Source organism: Ovis aries, chromosome 20 (assembly GCF_016772045.2).
Source record: "Ovis aries strain OAR_USU_Benz2616 breed Rambouillet chromosome 20, ARS-UI_Ramb_v3.0, whole genome shotgun sequence".
In the NCBI taxonomy this organism is placed as follows: domain Eukaryota; kingdom Metazoa; phylum Chordata; class Mammalia; order Artiodactyla; family Bovidae; genus Ovis; species Ovis aries.
The window spans coordinates 18387174-18414910 of NC_056073.1; the positions used below are offsets into that span (position 1 = coordinate 18387174).

General features: G+C 37.1%; 1 protein-coding gene across 5 annotated transcripts in view; it reads right to left on the minus strand.

Moving 5' to 3' along the window:
- SUPT3H (SPT3 homolog, SAGA and STAGA complex component) overlaps positions 1–27737 on the minus strand; it is a 401575-nt gene that overhangs the window by 176459 nt on the left and 197379 nt on the right. For all 5 annotated transcript variants that reach the window (XR_009597733.1, XR_009597732.1, XM_015102735.4 and 2 more), the window contains exon 3: positions 25826–25910. Coding sequence is in view for 3 of the 5 variants with exons in the window: in XM_015102735.4 (XP_014958221.1) it covers positions 25826–25910 (85 nt within the window). In the remaining 2 variants the exon portion in view is untranslated. The remainder of the gene's footprint in view (positions 1–25825; positions 25911–27737) is intronic.

Genomic DNA, 27737 nt, shown 5'->3' on the forward strand with positions numbered 1-27737 from the left:
TCTAATGAGGTGGATGAACCTAGAGCCTATTATACAAAGTGAAGTAAGTCAGAGAAAAACAAATACTGTATATTAATCCATATATATGGAATCTAGAAAGATGGTACTGATGAACCTATCTGCAGGGCAGCAGTGGAGATGCAGACAGAGAATGGACTCGTGGACAAACAGGAGGGTGGGATGAACGGAAAGAGTAGAATGGAAACATACGCATTCAGTTCAGTTCAGTCACTCAGTCATGTCCAACTCTTTGCAACCCCATGGACTGCAGCACGCCAGGCTTCCCTGTCCACCACCAACTCCTGGAGCTTGCTCACACTCATGTCCATTGAGTCGGTGATGTCATCCATTATGATATGCAAAATAGATAGCCGATGGGAATTTGCTGTATGACTCAAAGCTCAAACCAGTGCTCTGTGACAGCCTAGAAGAGTGGGATAGGGGTGGGTTGGAGGGAGGTTCAAGAGGGAAGGGACATATGTACACCTATGGCTGATTCATACTGATGTATGGCAGAAACCAACACAGGATTGTAAAGCAATTATCCTACCATTAAAATAAATTAAAAAAATTATACAATGGAATGCCATTGAGCACAAGAATAAATAACAATTGATCACAACTATTGTGATGAATCTCACATGATGAGTAAAAGCAGCTAGATTCAGAAGAATACACTGTAAGCTTTCATTTATATTATTAGATCCATTAGAATAATACTTATCAGGTTCAATAAACTCCTCCCTTGATACCAAACCCTCTCTCAGTCTTTGACAGTAAAGAGAATGCTGATAACAGTTATGCTGGGATGATGGGCACCAACTAGGACTTCCTGAGCAAGCCAGGACGTGTTCACATTTTACAGCAAAAATCCTCTCTAGCTTAAGTATCACATCTGCCTTCACTTTCTCATCTCCAATTCTCTGGGTAATTATTTTGAAAAAGACTTTTTTCCTCCCACCATTGAATTGGACCTATTCTTGTCACATCTTATCAAATGCAATAATCAAGTTTCCAGTTGGCTCAAGGAGTAAAGAATCAGCCTGCAATGCAGGGGAAACAAGACACTTGGGTTCAATCCCTAAGTCAGGTACATTTCCAGGAGAAGGAGATGGCAACCCAATCCAGTTATTCCTGCTGGGAAAATCCCATGAACAGAGAAGGCTTGAGGGCTACAGTCCACTGGGTCGCAAAGCGTCGGACAGACACATGACTAAGCAGACGCGTGCACTTATGATTTAGACTTAAGTCTTCATTTTAGTCAACTTCTCAGCAGAATCTGAAACGTCTTCTCCTTTGGCTACTAGGATGCCATACAGCTCGGGCGTGTGGGCCACCTGGCTCTGTCTTTATGGCTTTAACCTGTGAATGTTGGGATACCTCCCTCGGCCACTCTCCAGTCATCTCTCTTTTTTCTCTTCTCTTCCTAAGTGATCTCATCTATCTTATGACTTTAAATATCATTTATATGCCAATGACTCTAAAATTTTTATCTTTAGCGCCAATCTCTCTCATGAATTCAAGTCCTCTATTAAACTGCCTACTGGAGTCCTTCACTTAACTGTCAACGACACTACTATACAAAGGTTCATATAGTCAAACCTATGTTTTTTCCAGTAGTCATGTATGGATGTGAGAGTAGGATCATAAAGAAGGCTGAGCACTGAGAATTGATGCTTTTGAACTGCGGTGTTGGAGAAGACTCTTGAGAGTCCCTTGGGTGGCAAGGAGATCAAATTAGTCAATCCCTAAAGGGACTCAACCCTGAATATTCACTAGAAGGACTGAAGCTGAAATTCCAATACTCTGGCCACCAGATGTGAAGAGCCAATTCATTAGAAGACTCTGATGCTGGAAAAGACTGAAGGCAGGAGGAGAAGGGAACAACAGAGGATGAGATGGTTGGATGGCATCACAGACTCAATAGACATGAGTTTGAACAAGCTCTGGGAGAAGGTGAAGGAAAGGGAAGCCTGGCGTGCTGCAGTCACAAAGAGGTGGACACGACTAAGCGACTGAAGAACAGCTACTTAACTTTAACACAATCAGTGAATTTAACATATAAATGCTAAATTTTGGCCCCAAACAACTAATCATCCAGCTGCTCAGACAAACATTCTAGACATCACTTTGATTTCTTCCTTATCTTCACATCTAATAATCCTGTCTGTGAGCAAGTCCTGCTCATGACCATACCTTCAAAATAAAGCCAGACTGGATCACTTTTCACCACCAGTGTGAGCTACCACAAACCACATGAGAAGCTTCTTAACTAGTTGGTCTCCCTGCTTCCACTCCTACAGCCAGCTACAGTGATCTTCTAAAAACCTTAAATCATCAAGAAGGTTCTGGGGATTCATTGTACAACAATGTACATGTGGTTGAAAATACTGTACTTCAAATTCAGAAATTGTTGGAATGATGAAGTGAAAGAATTAGTGAATTTACTTCCCGGGACAAAAATACTTATGAAACCCATGTGCTTAGTTTTAAAGTCAAACTCTAGAAGATCAATAAAATACCTGTACCTGGGAGCACAAATCCATTCCCTATTTATAAACTTCAGTAGTTTCCCATTAGACTCTGAACAAAATGCAACTCCTTAGCAAGATTTATCAAAGTAATTCAAACCTTTTAAAAGCTTCTGTCCTATACAAAGTTGAAAAGTGAAAGTGACACAGAGAAACACAATGCCTACATAATCATGACCCCGCCTACATTTTACACCTCCTCTTCTAGCATTTGACCCCACTTCCTCCACTCCAAACACCCTGAGATTTCTGTTTCTGAAACACATTTCAGTCTTAGGAACTTTATACCTCCTGTTCACTCTGTCTGGAATGATCTTCTCCTAAACTGCTGTATGGTACTGTATTTAACGTTATTTACTTTTTTGCTCAAATTTCACCTCCCTCAAAGTAATCTAACTTTCCCTTTCCCTTGTCTTATCCTTCATGATTTTCTTTATAGCAGTTAACACTATCTATTCATTTACTGACATTATTTATTCATTTAGTATCTTTCTTGAACACCAAAGAAATTATCTTTATTATTTATTTATTTATTATTTTATATTATTTATTCATGTATTATCTTTCTTGAACACCAAAATACAAGCTCTATGAGGGCAGAGGCTTTGTGTGCCATTATATCCCCAGTGCCTGAAACAGTGCTTTCGCAAGTTTCATCAGTAAACCTTTGATGAATCACTGAATGATGGAACCCCTGTGAAGCCAACAATTCCATCCAGTCTAACTCTACCTTGTTATACACAGCATAATTGAGGAGACCGGATTTTACTTATATCAGAATCCACATAATTACACACTATTTTTAACAGAGTTCTACCTTAGGAGTAGCAATATAAAATTGCAATAGTTGTAGAATATTTTACTCTTGGGCCTGATAAAACATTAAACCAGAAACTATTCTAACATAACTGCCTGTCCCAGCCATTTCAGCCAATTTTTGCACCTGGAACAGAAAGGGAAAAAAGCCAGGTGAACTTTCACTCTGTTACATGTAAGTGTGATGCCTTTCTTTTAATTTTATTTGGGCTTCTGAATGAAGCAAGTGATTTGAATAAAAGTGGTGCCAACGAGCTTACACAGTAGAAAAGCACAACATGCACTGTCTTTAAGCTTCTGGAAAAAAGTGTAATTTGAAACTTTACTGTCCTGATTTAAAAGAGAAAAACTGAAATATTTTATTAAGCATTCTGAAATATCTCTACACAGAGAATCACTATATTTATGGACATAATTTACTACTGCTCCAGTTTTCATTCAACTTAATGTATGCTAATATTCTGAATTAAAATTTTCATGCCATTTAAATCAAAGGAAAACTATGTGCTCCACAACGGTTACCGACTTCATTACTCATTTTTGCTTTATCTGACAAGGTCCTTTCATGTCACATGTGTTAGAGTACAATTAAAGGGACTGGGCACCACTTTTCTAAGAACCTGGTTGATCTGGAGCTGAACTTGATAACCCTGAAAACACAACTTGAGAAATGTACTGTATATCTTTAGTCTTATCATTTCTGTTAACCAAAACATTACGAAGACCTCATTAAACACCTTTTTTCTGCATCAAAAATAGTGTCTATCAAATAGCAGATGATAAATAAATTTAAGTTATGAATATTAATTATATAAAGATGTGTTGTGCTATGTATAAAAAATAGCTTATGAGACAGAGTTCCCCTTTCAAAGTTCTTCAGTTCAGTTCAGTTGCTCAGTCATGTCCGACTCTTTGCAACCCCATGAACCCCAGCACGCCAGACCTCCCTGTCCATCACCAACTCCCGGAGCAAAGTTCTTAGATTACCTAAAAACATAATTATTATTAACAATAAATCTAATTCAATTATGATTACCTATGTTTAAAATGTTTGATTTTTACTTATGAGAAAAATCACTGAAAGATACATTTGTGTTACTCAAACACTCTGAAATCTGTAGCAAATTAGGAATGACTTGAAATTTACTCTTTGTCACTGACTTTGTAGATACTTAAGCAAATTAAACATTCAAACTTATTTAAAATTTTCAACTTAACCAATAATATCATTCCCTACATTCATGAAATATATAAAAAACAAAATGAATAAATTTCACTATTTGCACTGACCACCTGGATTTCTGGTTTAACAATTGCTTACTACATAAATAAATTTTCCCCAACTTATATACATGTTTACTTAACTGCAGATAATTAGATCTTTAAACTTTATTACCACAAAGACTGGAGTACTTAAATCATCCTTAGGACTTCACAGGAAATAGTAAACATATAATATCACAAGGTCACTCAGCATGGTAACTATAGTTAATAATACTGTATTGCAAGCTTGAAAGTTGCTAACAGAGTAGATCTGAAAAGTTCTCATCACGAGAAATAGAAAAAAAAATTTTAACTATGTATGGTGACAAATGTTAATTGGACTTAACTGTAGTGATCATTTTGCTATTATTATGTTGCACATGTGAAACTAATATAATGTATGCCAAATAAACCTCAATAAGAAAATCAGAAACAACTCAATCTTGCTTCATTCCTGTCCAACGAATAATATCAAATCTTCAATACCTACATAATTAAATGTGATTTGTTACCTCTATTGCCTAGGAGCCAAACTCACATAAACAAAATCATCCCCTTGGACTTGAAGGAACTGTGTACATAACAAAGCACTGGGGTCTTAAGAATTTTGGTTTTAAAATCCACCTAAGTTCCTCTCACCTCTAAAACTCTATCCTTCACTGAGTTTTGCTGTGGTCAAAACGGCCTCAGCAATTGAGTCATGTATATAACTAAGAAAAACTATCTCACTGGTGTTGAAAATAGGAGTTATTGATTTGTGAACAGGTGCACTGCTTAAAAACATGTTTTTTTATAATTCTAATTCCAGAGCTATTAATAATTAAATAGTTCCAGAGCTATTAATAACTACATTTTGATATTTAAGATATCAGGAAGAGTGAACACTAGGTGTCAGTGTAAGAAATGGAAAAATATTTTTAAAAACTTGTTTCCAATCAGGTGTATAACAAAGAAATCAAAAACAGCTGTAACCACATTTACTTATAATTGCATAATTCATTTAACAAGCCAATCTTTCTTTCAAACAAAAATTCCTGTTCCAAAACTATCAAGAGTTTAATATCAGATTAAGCTGATTATTAGAAGTTACAAGTCTTTTTGTAACTTCAGTTACATAAAGCACAGCAAGTAATTTTACTTTTATGGATACATATTTTGAAAAATGGTGTTAAATACAGGTATAAGCCTAGAAGTATTATGTTGCACGATTTCAGTTGGTGAAAAAACTATTTTAAAAAATAATAAAGCTGGATGATTAATTTTAAAATATTGAATTTTAACTTTTTCTCTGAAATCTCCTATATAAATGCCAAGGTGTTAGAAGGTAAAACGCATAAGGGTTGATTCACAGAAAATAGAACACGGGAAGGATGTCTGACTCTCCCCTAATCTTGGCACCGAGAGGTTATAACTTAACTCTGAAGGCGAATTTGTTGCTACTGTTTAGTCGCACAGTCGTGCCCTCCTCTTTTGAGACCCCATGGACTGTAGCCTGTCAGGCTCCTCCGAGCGTGGGTTTTTCCCGGCAAGAATACTGGAGAGGGTTGCCATTTCCTTCTCCAGAGGATCTTCCCCACCCAGAGATTGAACCCACATCTCCTGCATTAGCAGGTAGATTCTTTACCACTGTGTTACCCAGGAAGCCCATGAATGCTAATATTGATAATAAAAATTGCATCTATTAACTCTAACAATATTTCAGATAAAAAGCTTTATATTTGGTAAAAAGCTTACTCTTCAGAGTAAAGACTTTCAAAACAGGTTTTGAAAGATCATTATTAGCAATAAAAATAATAAATATAGTGCCTCATATTTTAAAAGGTATATTCATATTAAATAACTGACTCTGGCTCAATAATAATTATATAATAAATTAGCACAGTGCTCATTTTGGGGGCTTGGACTTTCGTTTCTGTCCTCTGAACCCTCTCTCACTGACCCTTTATGCATTTCTCTGTACTATCTCTCCAACTCCATGTTGCTACCTACTTCGTAAATCTTTCCATGTGTTTTTCAGGCACGTTGGGTAACTTTTTCATACAGTATTCTGCAAGTTATTCACTTGTGGGAAAGGGAAAAAACTAAACATAGTAGTCACGATAAAATACAAAATGCTGGGACTTGAAAAATCATTTAGGAGAGCATTCACGGATTTGATGGAGAAAAATGCATGCTTTCAGTCAACACTGTGCTCCTGTTTTCGCTTTCACTTCTAGTTAAGTTACGATTTCGAATTGCAGTCATAAGATGAGAAAGCATGAAGTTTATGGAAGTCTTCTATGCTCCAGGATTCAAACAAAGGCAATTTAGACCACTTTGTATCTAACAATTTCTTCTCAGGGATATAATGTTAGATGGGAATAGACAAGGAAGGAACAGGGAAACCCACATATAACAAATTATCAAAACTGATACCTAAGAATTTTAAGATATCTAAGTATACCAGAAGAGAGAGGTAGGAGAAATCAGGACAGAACTGTATGTAGCAAGACATTCAAAGTCAGGAAAGTGGCCCCAGAAATACACCCAAGCTCTCTTTGGCTCTTTAGTGTCTCTGCCTTCAACACTGTGTTATTCCCATTGTATAGATTTATGATTAAATTTATGGCTGGCATTAATGAAATCATGTTTTCATCAGCAGTTGAAATCATTTATATAAATCATTTTATATAACGCCTATCAAGTAGGTACATTCCCACAGATGAGTAAACCAAGTTTCAGAAAGACTAATGCTCAAGGTTGCACAACTAGCAAGTTAGGAAGCCAAAATTCAAACCCAGGGATATGTCTCCAAAAGCTTTCCACTCTACCAGCATTTCCCAACTGACGGTTCAAAAACTCTTGTGGGTTTTGCGAACGTAACCAGGAGAGTCACACTTAGAACAGTGATTAGTAAGAGAATATGTCAAATTGGTACATCTGAATGTACTAAGAACTCATACTTCTATTAATTTTTTATTCAGATAAACACTGATATCTGTCATAACAGATTTGATCGATATTTTGTGTTGAATTTGTTTATTCTTACAGATATGGGATTTAATTTATAGACAAAATAGATTACTGTTTACAGATAGCAAATATAGTACAGAAATCTGTCACCATCCAACTCAGAGGTGGTAACATTCCTGCCTAAATATTAATATTTCAACATTCTTCTCCAAACAAACCTTTCTGGAGGTGTCATCTTGAGTCCTTCACTGTCCTATATAAAACAGCCTGGTTATTCTATCCACTTTCCTGACTATGCTGCTTTCTGAAATTTGCAGTGCCCCAGCAACCAAGAGAATTACATAAAAATTTCTCAGTTTGAAATTTAATTACCTTGAATATCTTAGTCCCAACCTTTTCATTCCTTTCACCAGTACACATTTAAGAAACATTTATATTCCAACTAGAAATCCACATAGCTTGATCAAGGAGATTTCATATAAACCAATGGCTAAATTTGAGTTCTGGGCAATTTATCTGACATTTAAAAATTGGAATCCTACTCCTGAAGACATCTAGAACTTAATTTCTTAAAGCCAATGATCAACAAGCAGCAAATGGTAAATTCCCAGAAAAGTTCACATTTTAAATATCTTTTTTGAGTATGTTTTAATCTCCTTTTTCTTAACATTTAATTACCTTTGTCCAGAGATCTATCAAATGATGCCACTTTAATGTTATAAAATTATTCATCGTGCTGAGAATTTTTTACTGGTTATAATGACCATTTCTCATGTTAAAGAATGTTACTTTTTCTCTTTACAGATTTAAAATATGGGATATATTTAACGGAGCCTTGATACTGAAGTTTTATTTTCCACAAGAAAAGAAGACTCTGCTTTCTTATCTTGGGGCTCCTCTCTGCTAACCATTTCTTTTTGTTCACTATTCTCCACAAACCTTCTACAGAATATGAATCTATTCTGGAAACAATACTCTTCACTTCAGAGAATCACAGAATACTGAAAATTAGAAGGAACCTTAGAGATACACAGCAAATTCAACCACTAAGTATCCATAAAAGAATCAGAATTTTTCATCCTCCCCAAACTCTCTGAAGAAGAAATCATTTGAATTTCACATCTCCTACTTTATAACCTATGTGACTTCTGTCAAGTTACTTAATCTTTCTGTTCTTCAGTTTCCATGCCTACAAAATGAAGATATTTTTTAACTCCCCAGGTTTATTGTAAATATTAAGTAAAATGTTGATTTTAAGAGATGTCATTTTGTCAATGTGTGCACAGATAGAAACTTTAAAAAGAAAATATATTTTTAAAATTTCATTAAGGAATTGCTAAATCAAGGAATTCATATACAAAGTTTTGGGGGAAATGTTTTTTGATCTTTTAAGAAATATATGCTATATTATATATAACTAAATTTCCAGATTAAAAAAATAAACTTTTATTATTGAGAGACATCTTTCTAAGTGTATCACATGCTATCTTTACTTTCTAAAGAGTATTCTGAATGTACCAAATTTTTCTACTTGTTTCAAGCCTTAATTTTGAGTATTAATCATCACGCTTGCTATATGTAAGAGTGGTTGTCTCTGCAATCAATGAACTTTATTAGCAGACGTTAGGTATTTCAATACATACTTTCTGGAACATAATTTATAAACTGTATTCTTATACCAAATAGATTCCTATAATTTTGTTTTTAAAGCAATCATTTTCTTAGCTCCGATACTTTCACAACCTCTTGCTGCTGCTTATCGGCACATGTCTTAGTAACTAATTGCCTTGATCCTCACCATTTCTGCTGCATCTACTCTACTGGAAAAAAGAAAAATCTATAAACTTCTAAATTAAAACCACTAAAGAATGAGCATGATTTTAGTGAAGTCTACTGCCCTTCTGTTCTCCACTGTCAGATTTTTAGCTGGATTAGAAGTGCAAAGTCGTGAGAGTGGGCACCCTTGTCTTGTTCCTGACTTTAGGGGAAATGCTTTCAATTTTTCACCATTGAGGATAATGTTGGCTGTGGATTTGTCATATATAGCTTTTACTATGTTGAGGAATGTTCCATCTATTTCTGCTCTCTGGAGAGTTTTTATCATAAATGGATGTTGAATTTTGTCAGAGCAGAAAAAGAAATTAAAGGAATCCAAATTGGAAAAGAAGTAGTAAAACTCACTGTTTGCAGATGACATGATCCTCTACATAGAAAACCCTAAAGACTCCACCAGAAAATTTCTAGAACTAATCAATGAATATAGTAAAGTTGCAGGATATAAAATCAACACACAGAAATCCCTTGCATTCCCATACACTAATAATGAGAAAATAGAAAGTGAAATTCAGGAAACAATTCCATTCACCATTGCAACAAAAAGAATAAAATACTTAGTAATATATCTACTTAAAGAAACTAAAGACCTATATGTAGAAAACTATAAAACACTGGTGAAAGAAATCAAAGAGATAGACAGAGAAATATACCAGGTTCATGGATCAGAAGAATCAATATAGTGAAAATGAGTATACTACCCAAAGCAATCTATAGATTCAATGCAATCCCTATCAAGCTACCAGTGGTATTTTTTCACAAAGCTAGAACAAATAATTTCACAATTTGTATGGAAATACAAAAAACCTTGAGTAGCCAAAGCAATCTTGAGAAAGAAGATTTGAACTGGAGGAATCAACCTGCCTGACTTCAGGCTCTACTACAAAGCCACAGTCATCAAGACAGTATGGTACTGGCACAAAACACAGAAATATAGATCAGTGGAACAAAATAGAAAGCCCAGAGATAAATCCACACACCTATGGACACCTTACCTTTGACAAAGGATGCAAGAATATACAATGGAGAAAAGACAATCTCTTTAACAAGCAGTTCTGGGAAAACTCGTCAACCACTTGTAAAAGAATGAAACTAGATCACTTTCTAACACCATACACAAAAATAAACTCAAAATGGATTAAAGATCTAAACGTAAGACCAGAAACTATAAAACTCCTAGAGGAGAACATAGGCAAAACACTCTCTGACATAAATCACAGCAGGATCCTCTATGACCCACCTCCCAGAATACTGGAAATAAAAGCAAAAATAAGCAAATGGGACCTAATTAAAATTAAAAGCTTCTGTACAACAAAGGAAACTATAAGCAAGGTGAAAAAACAGACTTCAGAATGGGAGAAAATAATAGCAAATGAAGCAACTGACAAACAACTAATCTCAAAAATATACAAGCAACTCCTGCAGCTCAATTCCAGAAAAATAAACGACCCAATCAAAAAATGGGCCAAAGGACTAAACAGACATTTCTCCAAAGAAGACATACACATGGCTAACAAACATATGAAAAGATGCTCAACATCACTCATTTTCAGAGAAATGTGAATCAAAACCACAATGAGGTACCATTTCATGCCAGTCAGAATGGCTATGATCCAAAAGTTTACAAGCAATAAATGCTGGAGAGGGTGTGGAGAAAAGGGAACCCTCTTACACTGTTGGTGGGAATGCAAACTAGTATAGCCACTATGGAGAACAGTGTGGAGATTCCTTAAAACACTGGAAACAGAACTGCCTTGAAAGTGTGAAAGTGAAGTCGCTCAGTCGTGCCCGACTCTTAGCGACCCCATGGACTGAAGCCTACCAGGCTCCTTCATCCATGGGATTTTCCAGGCAAGAGTACTGGAGTGGGTTGCCATTGCCTTCTCTGAGAACTGCCTTATGACCCAGAAATCCCACTGCTGGGCATACACACCAAGGAAAGCAGAATCGAAAGAGACACGTGTTCCCCAATGTTCATCGCAGCACTGTTTATAATAGCCAGGACATGGAAGCAACCTAGATGTCCATCAGCAGATGAATGGATAAGAAAGCTGTGGTACATATACACAATGGAGTATTACTCAGCCATTAAAAAGAATATATTTGAATCAGTTCTAATGAAGTGGATGAAACTGGAGCCGATTATACAGAGTGAAGTAAGCCAGAAAGAAAAACACCAATATAGTATCAGTTCAGTTCAGTTCAGTTCAGTCGCTCAGTCGTGTCTGACTCTTTGACACCCCATGAATCGCAGCATGCCAGGCCTCCCTATCCATCATCAACTCCTGGAGTTCACTCAGACCCATGTCCATCAAGTCCGTGATGCCATCCAGCCATCTCATCTTCTGTCGTCCCCTTCTCCTCCAGCCCCCAATGCCTCCCAGCATCAGAGTCTTTTCCAATGAGTCAACTCTTCGCATGAGGTGGCCAAAGTACTGGAGTTTCAGCTTTAGCATTATTCCTTCCAAAGAAATCCCAGGGCTGATCTCCTTTAGAATGGACTGGTTGGATCTCCTTGCAGTCCAAGGGACTCTCAAGAGTCTTCTCCAACACCACAGTTCAAAAGCATCAATTCTTTGGCACTCAGCCTTCTTCACAGTCCAACTCTCACATCCATACATGACCACAGGACACCATAGTCTTGACTAGATGGACCTTTGTTGACAAAGTAATGTCTCTGCTTTCGAATATGCTATCTAGGTTGGTCATAACTTTTCTTCCAAGGAGTAAGCGTCTTTTAATTTCATAGCTGCAATCACCATCTGCAGTGATTTTGGAGCCCCAAAATATAAAGTCTGACACTATTTCCACTGTTTCCCATCTATTTCCCATGAAGTGATGGGACCAGATGCCATGATCTTCGTTTTCTGAATGTTGAGCTTTAGGCCAACTTTTTCACTCTCCACTTTCACTTTCATCAAGAGGCTTTTTAGTTCCTCTTCACTCTCTGCCATAAGGGTGGTGTCATCTGCATATCTGAGGTGATTGATATTTCTCCCGGCAATCTTGATTCCAGCTTGTGTTTCTTCCAGTCCAGCGTTTCTCATGATGTACTCTGCATAGAAGTTAAATAAGCACGGTGACAATATACAGCCTTGATGTACTCCTTTTCCTATTTGGAACCAGTCTGTTGTTCCATGTCCAGTTCTACCTGTTGCTTCCTGACCTGCATACAGGTATCTCAAGAGGCAGGTCAGGTGGTCTGGTATTCCCATCTCTTTCAGAATTTTCCACAGTTTATTGTGATCCACACAGTCTATTGTGATCCACACAGTCAAAGGCTTTGGCATAGTCAATAAAGCAGAAATAGATGTTTTTCTGAACTCTCTTGCTTTTTCCATGACCCAGCAGATGTTGCCATTTGATCTCTGGTTCCTCTGCCTTTTCTAAAACCAGTTTGAACATCACTAATGTGTATATATGGAATTTAGAAAGATAGTAACGATAACCCTGTATGCAAGACAGCAAAAGAGACACAGATGTACAAAGCAGTCTTTTGGACTCTGTGGGAGAGGGAGAGGGTGGGATGATTTGGGAGAATGGCATTGAAACATGTATAATATCATATACGAAGTGAATCGCCAGTCCAGGTTCAATGCATGATACAGGATGCTTGAGGCTGGTGCACTGGGATGACCCAGAGGGATGGTACGGGGAGGGAGGTGGGAAGGGGGTTCAGGATGGGGAACACGTGTATACCCGTGGCGGGTTCATGTTGATGTATGGCAAAACCAATATAGTAATTAGCCTCTAATTAAAATAAATAAATTTATATAATTTCTTAAAAAGTGCAAAGTCAGTAATATTTTATTGAAAATAAAACATTATTTTCAAAATTAGTCTCAAAATATTCTTAATATGTTCTCTTAAGCCTTTTCTAATTGAAATATTTATTTGGAAGACCTTATTTCTCTTACCATTCTTTTTAAAAATTTAAAATCAATTTTTTATCAATTTTCAAACATAACTAACATCTTTTGAGTTTCACATTATCTATGTGACTTAGAATTTCAAGTACTCTAGAGATGTATCTAAAGATAGTGCATTCTTAAGGAACAGAATGTGATATATAAACGCATCAAGAGACATAAAAATGACTAGAAACATTTGAAACTATCAGCATAAACAAACTGCTCCATATCACAATTGGTAAAATAATATCCTTAATAAAAATGAGGATGAATGTGAGTATCTGAAGGGATAAAAACATTTTAAAAAATGAACTATATTTTTATGTGTAGACTAATATATAATACTGGGATCTGAGAAATTATATCTAATTATATCTATATATAATATAGATATATAAATTATATCTAATTATACCTATATAACACATAAGGCACAGTTAAATTATGTTAAACTAAGTTAAAAAGCTATACAGAAATAATAATGTGATTTTTTTTTAACCCTGGAAAATGGACTATATATCTACAACAAAATAATATATTAAAAAAATTATAGGGTATTGGTTGGCACACAGTAGATGTTAACTAATTTTTATTTCCTTTTTCTCTGGGTAATTTTCCATTTATCAAGAGAAACAGCAACTCCATTAAAAGATCCAGGGTTACAAATAAATAAAAGACTTTCAAAGACCTTGGGAAAGATACTGGAGGATAGGAGTCTGAAAACAATTTCTTGGTTCAGATACAAAAGAGAACACAAAATCTGATGGGTGAGAATAGAGCAGCTGGGAGATATTTGCCAACGTAAAAGGCATTACAAGTAGAAACAGATAGAGAAGGAGAGCTCACTGTCTGCTCATCCAGATGGGAGGTTAGTCAGTCACTCTTCATACCAGCAAAGCTTATTCTTATCTAATTTACATAATTAAAGATTATTAGACTAACTCTGTGCAGAAGGCAATGGCACGCCACTCCAGTACTCCTGCCTGGAGAACCCCATGGACGGAGGAGCCTGGTGGACTGCAGTCCATGGGGTCGCTAAGAGTTGGAGACGACTGAGCGACTTCACTTTCACTTTTCACTTTCATGCATTGGAGAAGGAAATGGCAACCCACTCCAGTGTTCTTGCCTGGAGAATTCCACAGATGGGGGAGCCTGGTGGGCTGCCGTCTATGGGGTTGCACAGAGTCAGACATGACTGAAGCGACTTAGCAGCAGCAGCAGCAGCAGAATAACTCTGAAAACCAATTCATCAGTTCAGTTCAGTTGAGTTGCTCAGTCGTGTCCAACACTTTGTGACCCCATGAATCGCAGCACGCCAGGCCTCCCTGTCCATCACCAACTCCCGGAGTTCACTCAGACTCACATCCATCAAGTCAGTGATGCCATTCAACCATCTCATCCTCTGTCGTCCCCTTCTCCTCCTGCTCCCAATCCCTCTCAGCATCAGAGTCTTTTAAACAAATTTCAACAGACTACATCATTTACTAGTTGGCTGATAAATTTATATAGTGAAAATCTAGTATGACTTTTAAATGGAATGCTAGATAATTACATTCTATGTATAAAACAAAAAGACCTTTATGATATTTAACTGTGAGTAAACAGGGAATTAAAAGTAGCTATACAGTCATCAAAAAACATGGGTTTTCTTTTTGAAATGCACTCAAAATGGATACTATCAAAAGCATATTATTGACAGCATAAAATATCAAGTCAGTCACACAATTTCTAGTTGGCACAAATCTGTACCTATTTTAATTCAGTGATGCAAATCAATCTGGAGAGAGGATATTTTATGAAGGAGCTGCCTGTCTTTGGTAAATCTGAAATTCTTGGAAACTATGCACTAGGCATTTAATAGGAATTTCAGCCAGAACTGAAACTTCAAGCACAGGTCAGAAATCCAAACTTGGCACAGGAGCCAAGAAGCCAAGCAGATCTTAGCCTGAGTTAGATAATAGGATTCTAGCTGACCAGCAGGAAATAAATGAAGAACACTAAAGGAAAAGCCTTGACACTCATGGAAAGGAGGCAAGGTACTGTTTTATAACTCCACTAAGAAAACCATGTAATATGAAACGGTGCTTTAAACTTACTGGAACTGTAAACAGTGTATATTCTGAGATTCTCTTACCTTGAATTCAATAATTGACTATTAGCAGAATAATATATTCTAGTAGTAGAATGAATACGTCAAGGCTGTATATGGTGACCCTGCTTATTTAACTTATATGCAGAGTACATCATGCAAAATGCTGGGCTAGATGAATCACAAGCTGGAATCAAGATTACGGGGAGAAATATCAACAACCTCAGATACGCAGATGACACCACCCTAATAGTAGAAAGCCAAGGGGAACTAAAGAGCCTCTTGATGAAGCTGAAAGAGGAGAGTGAAAAACCTGGCTTAAAACTCAACATTCAAAAAACTAGTATCATGGCACCTGGTCCCATCACTTCAGGGCAAACAGATGAGGAAACAATGGAAACAGTGACAGACTTTATTTTCTTGGGCTCCAAAAATCACTATGGGTGGCGACTGCAGCCATGAAATGAACAGATGTTTGGTCCTTGGAAAAAAAGCTATGACAAGTATAGATAGCATATTAAAAAGCAGAGATATTACTTTGCCAACAAATGTCCAAATATTCATAGCTATGGTTTTTCCAGTAGTCATGTATGGATGTGAGAGCTGGAGAGTAAAGAAGGCTGAGAGCTGAAGACTTTATGTTTTTGAACTGAGGTGTCAGAGAAGACTCTTGAGAGTCTCTTGGACAGGAAGGAAATCAAACCAGTCACTCCTAAAGGAAATTGACCCTGATTATTGAACTGATTATTATTGAATGATTTATTATTGAAAGGACTACAGCTAAAATTCCAATACTTTGGTCACCTGACGAGAAGAGCCGACTCATTGGAAAAGTCCTTGATGCTGGGAAAGATTGAGGGCAGGAGGAGACGGGGACGACAGAGGATGAGATGGTTGGATGGCATCACCGACTCAACGGACTGAATCTGAGCAAGCTCCAGATGATGAAGGACAGGGAAGCCGTGTGCGCTGCAGTCCATGCAGTTGCAAAGAATACGACACAATCGAGCGACTGAACAACAACAACAAGAAGTAGAATGAATGTACTACAGGAGGAAGAAGAAGATATGTTGAGAGCAGAGAAAGGACTGGAAATTCTTTCCTTGTTGGGGGTCCTCTAGGTTATGCTGTGGCAAACTACCCAGGGGAACTGATGGGAAAGTAGAGCTAAATAGGCAGTCCACTGAGAATATGCCCATTTTGTGTAGCAGATTAAAAATTAAATATCTGTCAACTGCAATATTATTAAATAATTTTATTTAATATTATTATTAAATGTTATTAAATGTCATTTATTATATTTAATATATTATTAAATATCTGTCAACTGCAATGTTATTTTTTTAAAAAGAGGAAATATAATACTATATCTGAAGGCATGAGGTAGTAATACATGAGAGAAAATATGATTCATTAATAGAAAACATTCAGAACAATCAGAAACAAGTAATGTTCAAAACAATTAGTAAACTTTCCACAGTACATTCTTTAAAAAGAGAGAACGGAGCAGTCGATCACTTTTTCGTAACACAGCATGTTGTGTATTGTGAGCCGCTCTGTGTGTGTGTGTGCACATGTTATGTGCATCCCACAAAAGAGGTGTGCTTTCAGCATGTTTATGCTAAATAAGCAGTGCTTCATTTCCTCAACAGTAGAAACAGACAAATAAGCCAAGAATTTTTTTTCCCAGAGGGTATTTGTGAATTTCTCTGTCCCATCCATGTAAACACAGATGGTTTTCCAGTGTGCTGAGCTACATCTCCACGCTCTGACTTAGCACAAAGTCTGCATGTTTAGTCAGCGAGAAGACTGTTTCCACTTGGTGATTCATTAGGTCCCCATGGTACCTCTACTTCCTTTATTTTATGCAATCACAAATTATATTAGTTTGTCCTATTTTGATAACCCTACTAATTGAAGTTCTGCACAGGAAACTGTTATTACTATTTTAAAACATACTCATAAACCATGGCTGAGGTGACATAAGTGACAGCCCCACAGAAGTCGTGATGAGAACTGAACAAGTGCCCTGCGTTTATCTACCAGGAAGATAAACTGTCCAGTGAGAAAGCATTACAAGCAAGCAGAGTGAGGAAGGCATGACTCGGTGAATGCTAATACAGACGGGAGGTGTAAGCGATCACTTTGAACACACAAATTTGCTATTAGTTTTCTTAACTAAAGACCTTTAGAATAACCCTGAGAAACTGGTTCTGATGTGAAAACACAGGACAACAGACTGAAGAACTTCCTGGTTGCCTGGTAGATTAAGTAGTGGAAATCCAATGTGATTCTGAAGTGGAATGGTAGATAGTTATATTTTATGTATAAAATGTAAAGGGCCCCCTGATATTTAACTTTGAATGAATTAAAAAAAATGAAAGCAGCTACATAGTCATCAGACATCATGACAGTTTGGGAACTTGCAAACATCTTATTATTGACAGCAATTATAAGAGCAAGTCTGTCACACAATTTCAAGTTGGCATAAATCTCTACCTACTTCAAACAGAAGTGTAGACGACCCTGTGGAGTGGGAGAAGATGGAAGATTAGGATATGAAAATGTCTGCATCTTTCTGGAAAATCTAGAAGAACATTTCAATGAATTTTTCAATTTATTTCTAATCTAAATCCTGATATTAAACAGCCCTGTTACCTTATCATAATCCATTATAATAGTAACCATTTACTATGACTAACTTACAGAAAGTTAGTAATACTAAAATTACTAGCATCACTGAGTGACTAAGCACACATGTGTAAAATCTATAACTAACTGAGAACCTACTGCACAGCACAGGGAGCTGTGCTCTCTGCGGTGACCTAAACCAGGAGGAAATCTAACGAAGAGCGGACGTATGGATACGTGTGACTGATTCACTGTACAGCAAGAAACTAACAAAACACTGTAAAGCAACTGTGTGTTTCTGTGTGTGCGCACGCGTGATCAGTCGTGTCTGACTCTTTGAGATCCATGGGCTGTAGCCTGCCAGGCTCCTCTGTCAATGTGATTTTCCAGACAAGAATACTGGAGGGGGTTGCTATTTCCTATTCCAGAGGAGCTTCCAGACCCAGGGATCAAACCCACACCCTCTTGAATCTCCTGCATTGGGAGGCGGGTTCTTTATGACTGTGCCATTCTATTCCAATAAAAATTAATAGAGAAAAATCCTGTGGCTTTAATAATCTAACATGCTCTCTAACACAGTCAGAAGTTTTATACAGATTTTAAACTGTATGTTTTGGATTTTCTTCCCCTTTAAGTTTCAGGTATGACCTAAATCAAATCCCTTACGATTATACCATGGAAGTGACAAATAGATTCAAGGGATTAGATCTGATAGAGTGCCTGAAGAACTATGGACAGAGGTCTGTGACGGAGGCAGTGATCAAGACCATCCCCAAGAAAAAGATGCAAAAAGGCAAAACGGTTGTCTGATGAGGCCTTACAAATAGCTGAGAAAAGAAGAGAAGTTAAAGGCAAAGGAGAAAAGGAAAGATATACCCATTTGAACGCAGAAGTCCAAAGAATAGCAAGGAGAGATAAGAAAGCCTTCCTCAGCGATCAATGCAAACAGAGGAAAACAACAGAATGGGAAAGACTAGAGATCTCTTCAATAAAATTAGAGATACTAAAGGAACACTTCATGCAAAGATGAGCACAATAAAGGACAGAAATGGTATGGACCTAACAAAACCAGAAGACATTAAGAAGAGTGGCAAGAATATACAGAAGAACTATACAAAAAAGATCTTTGTAACCCAGATAACCATGATGATGTGATCACTCACCTATAGCCAGAAGTCCTGGAATGCAAAGTCAAGTGGGCCTTAGGAAGCATCACTACAAACAAAGCTAGTGGAGGTGATCAGAGAAGGTAATGGCACCCCACTCCAGTACTCTTGCCTGGAGAAACGCATGGACAGAGGAGCCTGGTAGGCTGCAGTCCATGGGGTTGCTAAGAGTCAGACACGACTCAGCAACTTCACTTTCACTTTTCACTTTTATGCATTGGAGAAGGAAATGGCAACCCACTCCAGTGTTCTTGCCTGGAGAATTCCACAGATGGGGGAGCCTGATGGGCTGTTGTCTATGGGGTCGCACAGAGTTGGACACAACTGAAGCGACTTAGCAGCAGCAGCAGTACTGGACATGATGGAATTCCAGTTGACCTATTTCAAATCCTAAAGGATGATGCTGTCAAAGTGCTGTACTCAATATGCCGGCTAATCTGGAAAACTCAGCAGTGGCCACAGGACTGGAAAAGGTTAGCTTTCATTCCAATCCCAAAGAAAGGCAATGCCAAAGAATGTTCAAACTACCACACAATTGCACTTATCTCACATGCTAGCAAAGTAATGCTCAAAATTCTCCAACCTAGGCTTCGACAGTATGTGAACCATGAACTTCCAGATGTTCAAGCTAGATTTAGAAAGGCAGAGGAACCAGAGATCAAAGTGCCAACATCCACTGGATCATCAAAAAAGCAAGAGAGTTCCAGAAAAACATCTATTTCTGCTTTACTGACTATGCCAAAGCCTTTGACTATGTGGATGACAACAAACTGTGGAAAATTCTTAAAGAGATGGGAATACCAGACCACCTGACCTGCCTCCTGAGAAATCTGTAGGCAGGTCAAGAAGTAACAGTTAGAACTGGACATGGACAACAGACTGGTTCCAAATTGGGAAAGGAGCGTGTTAAGGGTGTATATTGTCACCCTGCTTATTTAACTTCTATGCAGAGTGCATCATGTCAAATGCCAGGCTGGATGAAGCACAAACTGGAATCAAGTTTGCAGGGAGAAATATGACCTCAGATATGCAGATGACAACACCCTTATGGCAGAAAGCAAAGAAGAACTAAAGAGCCTCTTGATAAAAGTGAAAGAGGAGAGTGAAAAAGTTGGATTAAAACTCAACATTCAGAAAACTAAGATCATGGCATCTGGTCCCATCACTTCATGGTAAATAGATGGGGAAATAATGGAGACAGTGACAGACTTTATTTTGGGGGGGCTCCAAAATCACTGCAGACCGTGATTGTAGCCATGAAATTAAAAGTCGCTTGCATGTTGGAAGAAAAGTTATGACCAATCTAGGCAGCATATTAAAAAGCAGAGACATTACTTTGCCAACAAAGGTCCATCTAGGCAAAGCTATGATTTTTCCAGTAGTCATGTCTGGATGTGACAGATGAACTATAATGAAAACTGAGCACCAAAGAATTGATGCTTTTGAACTCTGGTGTTGAGAATCCCTTGGACTGCAAGGAGATCCAACCAGTCAATCCTAAATATTCACTAGAATGACTGATGCTGAAGCTGAAACTCCAATATTCTGGCCACCTAATTTACAGAACCAACTCATTGGAAAAGACCTTGATGGTGGGAAAGATTGAAGGCAGGAGGAAAAGGGGACGACAGAGGATGAGATGGTTGGATGGCATCACTGACTCAATGGACATGAGTTTGAGTAGGCTCCAGGAGTTGGTGATGGACAGGGAAGCCTGGTATGCTGCAGTCCATGGGGACACAAAGAGTCAGACAGGACTAAGCAACTCAGCTGAACTGAAAGTTTCAGATTAAGGTATTAAGTAAGGGGCTTCAGGAAAGGAGAACAAGTTTCTTCTGGTTTCTTCTATATTATATATTACCTTTGACAGTACACTATCAAAGCATTTGATAGATCACTCTTGCATTAACAGCGCTAAGTCATAGGAGAAAAATAGCATATGACATAAAAAACTTCTTTATTATTTTTGTCTATGAACATCAGAGATGTATATAATACTTTTCTCACAGGTTTTTTAAAATTCCTTTAGAAAACATCATTTTCTTCCAAAATTAAAGACTGAAACTGGAGATGGGAAATATGGCAACAATATGCTATATAACTTCATCAATGCTGAATACTTTTCTGGTTAAGTATTCTCTGGTTTTTACTGGTTAAAAAGCAGTCTGTGAAAAGACTACAGGTAGAAGTGGCTCCTTAGCTCAGATTTCCATTTCAAAATTCATACCTATGTTGTCAACCATTCCAATTTTAATGTTTCAAATGAAGCCAGAAATCCTAAGTTTTTGTATAAAGGTGATCTAATTTTAAAATGTTGGCAAGTAAATTTGTATCTTAATATACTGCAAGTGAAATCTGTAAAGATTCTACGCTATATCTTTGTACAGCTCAAGAGCTTATTACCTCTATCTTGATGCTTACTTTCCTCAGTTAAGTTTAATAAATATGTGTTGACTCCTATGAAAGATTTAAAGTATGTTTTTTATAGAGATGAGTATATACAAGAGCATGAAGAACTCTAGACTAGAGTTGTGCAAACTTGTATCTGTGTGAATACTACCATTATCAGTTATGATAATGTTTTAAAAATTAGTTTATTTTTAAAATAAAAAACATCAGTTTATTTAAACTAAAACAAAAACTGTTCATTCCATTCCACTCCCTGACACTGTCAGCCACCAATCTGTTTCTCTGTATCTACGAGCTTGATTTATTTTTATTTTGGATTCCAGTTGGAAGAGAGCTCTTATGGTACTCGTCTTTCTATGCCTGCCTTATTTCACTTAGCATAATAATCATGAGGTCCATTCACAGTACTGCAAATGGCAAGATTTCATTATTTTTTGTGGCTCAATAATATTCCATTGTGTAGCTACACCACAATTTCTTTACCCATTCATCCACCTATGAATACACACCTTGTTTCCATATCCTGGCTACTACAAATAAACCTGGATGTGCACATGTCTTTTTGAGTTAGTGTTTTCATTTCTTTGGATAAATACTCAGGACTGGAATTGCTGGATGATTATGGTATTTCTGTTTTAAATTTTCTGAGTAACCTCTATACTGTTTTCCATAGTGGCTGCACCAATTTACAGTCCCACTAACAATGCACAAGGCTTCCCTTTTCTCCACCTCCTTATCAACATTTGTTGTTTATAGTCTTTTTTGACAACAGCCATTCTAACAGGTATAAGGTGAAATGTCATTGGTTTAGATTTGCATTGCCCTGATGGTTAATAATGGTGAGTATCTTTTCAGGTATATGTTGGCCATTTTGATGTCTTCTTTGGAAAAATATCTATTTAGATTTCTTCCCATTTTATCAATCAGATTGTTTATTTTTTTGCCACTGACTTACATAATTTCTTTGTATTTTTTGAATATCAGTCCTTTATCAGATATATGATTTGCAAATAGTTTCTCCCATTTAGTAGGTTATCTTTTCATTTTATTGAGAGTTTCCTTTCCTGTGCACAAGCTTTTTAGTTTGATGTAGTCCCACTTACCTTTATTTTTGCTTTTGTTTTTGCTGTCAGATTTAAAAGATCATCACCAGGACCGATGTCAAGGTACTGGTCTGTTCTCTTCTGGGCATTTCATGGTTTCATTAGACTCTTTAATCCATTTTGAGCTAACTTTTATGTATAGTGTAAAAGAATACCCAATTTCACTCTTTTGCATGCAGTTCTCCAATTTTGGCTTTTTGTTAGTTTGTTTTCATCACCAAGTCGTGCCCAACTCTTGCAACCCCATGGACTGTAGGCCACCAGGCTCCTCTGTCCATGAGATTTTCCAGGCAAGAACACTGGAGTGGGTTGCCATTTCCTTCTCCAGGGGATCTTCCTGACCCAGGGATCAAACTCGAGGCTGCTGTATGTCTCCTGTACTGAAGGCAGATTCTTTACCACTGAGCCACCAGAGAAGCCCCAAAGAAAACAAACAAAAACTCCAATTTTGTTTACTTTTTCTTGTGCATTAATTGACTATGTTCATGTAGAATATTTGGACTCTAATTCTGTTCCATTGAGCGATGTGTCTGCTTTATGTCAATACCTGGGTAGGGCTATTATGAAAAAGATATGAAATAACAAGTGCTGGTGAGGATGTGGAGAATATGGAATCCAGTACTTTAAATCTGTTGTGCTATTTCCTCCTAGTCTTTGTATTTTCATAAAAATTCTCTGGTCCTTCAAATCATTGTTCCCCTATAGTAATAAATCTGGGTGCTTTTAAGATTTATGTCTCTCACAGTCAGCAGTTTGAACATACATTTCTTTGGGCTTATCCTTTTTTGGAGTTTGCTCAGCTTCTTAAGACTACAGATTTATATATTTCAGTAATTCCAGATGCTTTCAGCCATTATGTAATTATAGATAAAGCCTATTTCCAATAGCAAATAAGAAGATTAAAGACTTAGGAATATATCTAGTAAGAAATACATGAAGCCTATAGATGAAAAAGATCAAAACACTCATGAAAGACACAAAAATAGTCTTGGCAAAATGTAGACATTCCCTTTCCTTAAAATGATTCAACATTAAGATACAGTTCTCTTTAACTTGATTTAAAAGTTCACACAATCTCTATAAAAATACCAACAAGCTATTTTACAGAGCTAGAAGTTTTAAAACTAAAGTTCATATGGAAAAATAAACATATAAGAATAATCAAGAATATACTGAGATAACATTAAAAGGGGTATCTAGTCATGAGAATCTTTAAGATATATCACAAAATTTCTACAATTAAAAATGTTATATTAGCACATGCATAGACAAATAAACCACTGGTATAGCTCAGCTGGTAAAGAATCTGCCTGCAATGCATAAGATCTGGGTTCGATTCCTGGGTAGGGAAGATCCCCTGGAAAAGGAAATGGCAATCCACTCCAGTATTCTTGCCTGGAGAATCCCATAGACAGAGACGCCTGGTGGGCTGCAGTCAATGGGGTCGCAAAGAGTCGGGCATGACTGAGCAACTAACACTTCAACACACAGAACATGAAATCAGAAATAGATCCCAATATATATGCTAATTTAATAAAGACAGAGGCATTTCAAATCATGAAAGTAGGTGCTTTCTAATAAATGATGGTTAGGAAACTAAATGTTAAACATGAAACCACACAGGTACTAAAAGACAGTATGGATGAAATTTCTCTAAAAACTCAGCAAAAGAAAGATGTTACTAACTATAATTCAAAATACAAAGGAAATAAAAGATTGATGCGTTTGACTACATTAAAATAAAAATACTTGTATGCCCCCCAAAAAACATGTTTTATGTTTTTTTGTCATAAAAACAAAGTCAAAAGAAAACTGCACAGCAGAAGAATATACCTGTAGCATATGCCCCAAGCAAAGGACTGACATGCCTAACATTTACGAGATACAGGACCGGAAGACTTGATAGGAAAATGAGGAGAGGACGTGAAATCATTTCTAATGGCCAATGCTGGAATAAGAACTGAGCAATAAACATAAATTAAAATATTACATAATGATTATAAGAGTAAAACTTAAATATACATTAGTCCATACATATGTACCTTAAACATTTATATGTAATGGTGATAAAGGATAGCTATTCCTTTCAGAACTGCAACTTTAAAAGATAAAAGGAAAGAAGGAAAAGAAAAGTATACCCACTGATGAATGTTAAATAAGCAATTTTTTTTCAGAGAAAGAATATTTGCATAGTCACAAAATATCTCCCACAAGATACTTATTAACAAAAAAAGGGGGGAAAAAAAGTAACCTCATCATAGTGGAAAAACTCAGCACATATCACCTTATCCAAGTTATCCAGGTTAAAACTGTAATAAACATCAACAACATGAATCCACTGGCATGACACACAGAGAAGCCCATCACTTCTGTGGTGTTACCACCAAAAGGCGCAGCCGCATTCCAACCATAAGAAAGTATCAGACCAGCTGACAAAGAAGAGCATTCTACAAAATAACTGTCTTGTAATTTTCAAAAATCTATACGTCATGAAACACTCTAAGAAAAGACTGATCGCAGGCAGAAGACCACGAAGACCTGACAGATCTCTGCAGTGAGTTACCCTGGACTGGATCCTGGAACAGAAAAGGGACATTAATGGGAAAACTGATGAAACTTAAGTAAGCTTGGTAATTTTATTAGAGTATGATAGCAATGCTACTCCTGGTTTTGATAACTGTAGTACAGTTATGCAAGATGTTAACAGAGGAAGCTGAATGCTACCTGAGAATTACCTGTACTATTTGTGCAATTCTTCATACATCTCAAATACAGGGCAAAAGATCATTTTTAAGTTCTAAAAAAACTACACTGATATAATGATTTAAAAACAGACCAGCGTTATCAGGAGTGGGAGAAAAGACTGATGACACAGTGGTACAAAGGAATGTTTTTGGATGATGGAAATATTTCTATATAATGACTGCACTGCTAGTCACATGACAAGACTCAGTCGACAAAACTCACTGAATCATGCACTGGTGAAATTTTGTTACAGGAAAATTATATTTCAGTAGAGATGACGAAAGAATTTGAAATGTTAAATGTTTTTTAAAAAGACGTTTAAAAAAAGACATTAGAACACAGAGCAGAGCTACCAAATAAGACTACATGCTCTTACCAGGTTAATTAACTGAGTGTGCACTACATCTTCTACCAAAACTGCTGTTTCATGAAGAGGCCTCCGAGCATCACCTAAAGAAAACCTGCAAAGAAAATCAATATGCCATCATTAAGAACTGTAAAACTACAAAAGGCAAAAGTGAAAAATATCAATGATAATAGTCTGCTTAATAAAGTACAAACTGTTCTCTCAAATGACAGAGTAGGTTCATAATTTTCTATGACAAAGAATTACATCTTTCCTACATAAGCTGAAACTTCCAGAGAAAAGAACAGTGTCATCAGCGCTATTTGTTGATTCGTGTGGGCATCTTTGAGGGCGTTTACTATTTCAAAATGCAAAATTTTAACAACCAATTTATTATATTGGTAACCAGAAAATTATGTTACCATACTCAAACAACTAATACAGTTGGCCCTTCATATCTTCACATTCTGCGTCCTCAGATCAACTAACCATGAAACAAAAATACTTGAATTAAAAAAAAAAATCCAGAAAGTTCCAAATAGCAAAGCTTGATTTTGCCATGTATTGGCAACTATTCACATATCACTGACATTGTATTTACAATTATTTACATAACATCTACTTTGTACTAGGTATTATAAGTAATCTAGAGATGATTCAAAGCATACAGGAAGATATTGCAGGTTAAATGGAACTCACTATTCTTAACATAAGGGCTTCTCAAGTGGTACAGTTGGTAAAGAACCTGCCTGCTGATGTTAAGAGATGCAGGATCGATACCTGAGTCAGGAAGATCCCCTGGAGTAGGAAACGGCAACCTATCCCAGTATTATTGCCTGGAAAATTCCATGGGCAGAGGAGCCTGGGGAGTTACACTCCATGGGGTCTCTAAGAGTCAGACATGTCTGAACGCACGCGCATGCATACACACACACACACACACTTAACATGTTCCCTACCATTATGAAATAGCTGGTCTGACAGAATGATGAAATGGCCTTTTGAAGGCTGAGCGACAGTGCCAGTAAGGTGGTAATACCTTGTAGAGCAGAGGTAAGGTTTTCCAGAAGACTATACAGCCTATGAATCAGCATCCAATATATGGTGCGGTTTCTCCCACACACAGAATTCACAGGTCTAGGAATTAAGGGGTGGTAGAGAGAGGCACCACTCATCATTACTTCTAAAGACCCACTAGCAAAATTGTTGCTTCCTGTTCCCATGGTCTTATGAGTTGCTAGCCTAGAGGTCTTAATTCCAGAGGGAGGAATGCTTTCACATTTATTCCATTGACACAACAATTATTCCATTGAATGAAACTTAAGACTGCAGCTGAGTCACCCTGGGTTCCACATGCTTCTGAATCAACAGGCAAAGAAGGAGTTACTGGGTTGGCAGGGGTGAGCGATACTGACTCCCCAGTGGAAACTTGACTGGTACTCCACAGTGGAGGTAAGAAAGAGTATGTCTGGAATACAGGAGATCATTCAGGATGTCTCATAGAATTTCCATGCCCTGTGATTAATGTCAATGGAAAACTACAACCCAATCCTGGAAGGACTACTAATACCTCAGATCCTTCAAGAATGACGGTTTGGGTCTCCACCAGTTAAAGAACCACAGCTAGCTGAGGTGCTTGCTAAAGGCAGGGGAATACGGAATAGGAAGTGGGAGAAGGTAGTCATTAATGCAAGCTAGAATCGTCTAACCAGTTACATAAAGGGCATTGTAACGATCATTTTGTTATGAATACTTTTTTGTGTGTGAATAATTCTTTGTGTGGTTGTTAGGGAAATATCTTGTTTCCTTCCCTCTCTTACTCCCTCATCATGTAACATAAAATGTGTTGGACTTACAGTATTTATATCATAGTATTTAAGCTAGGAATATTAAGGAGAAGTATTAATGTCACTCATGGACTTAACCTCATCTTCTAGGAAAG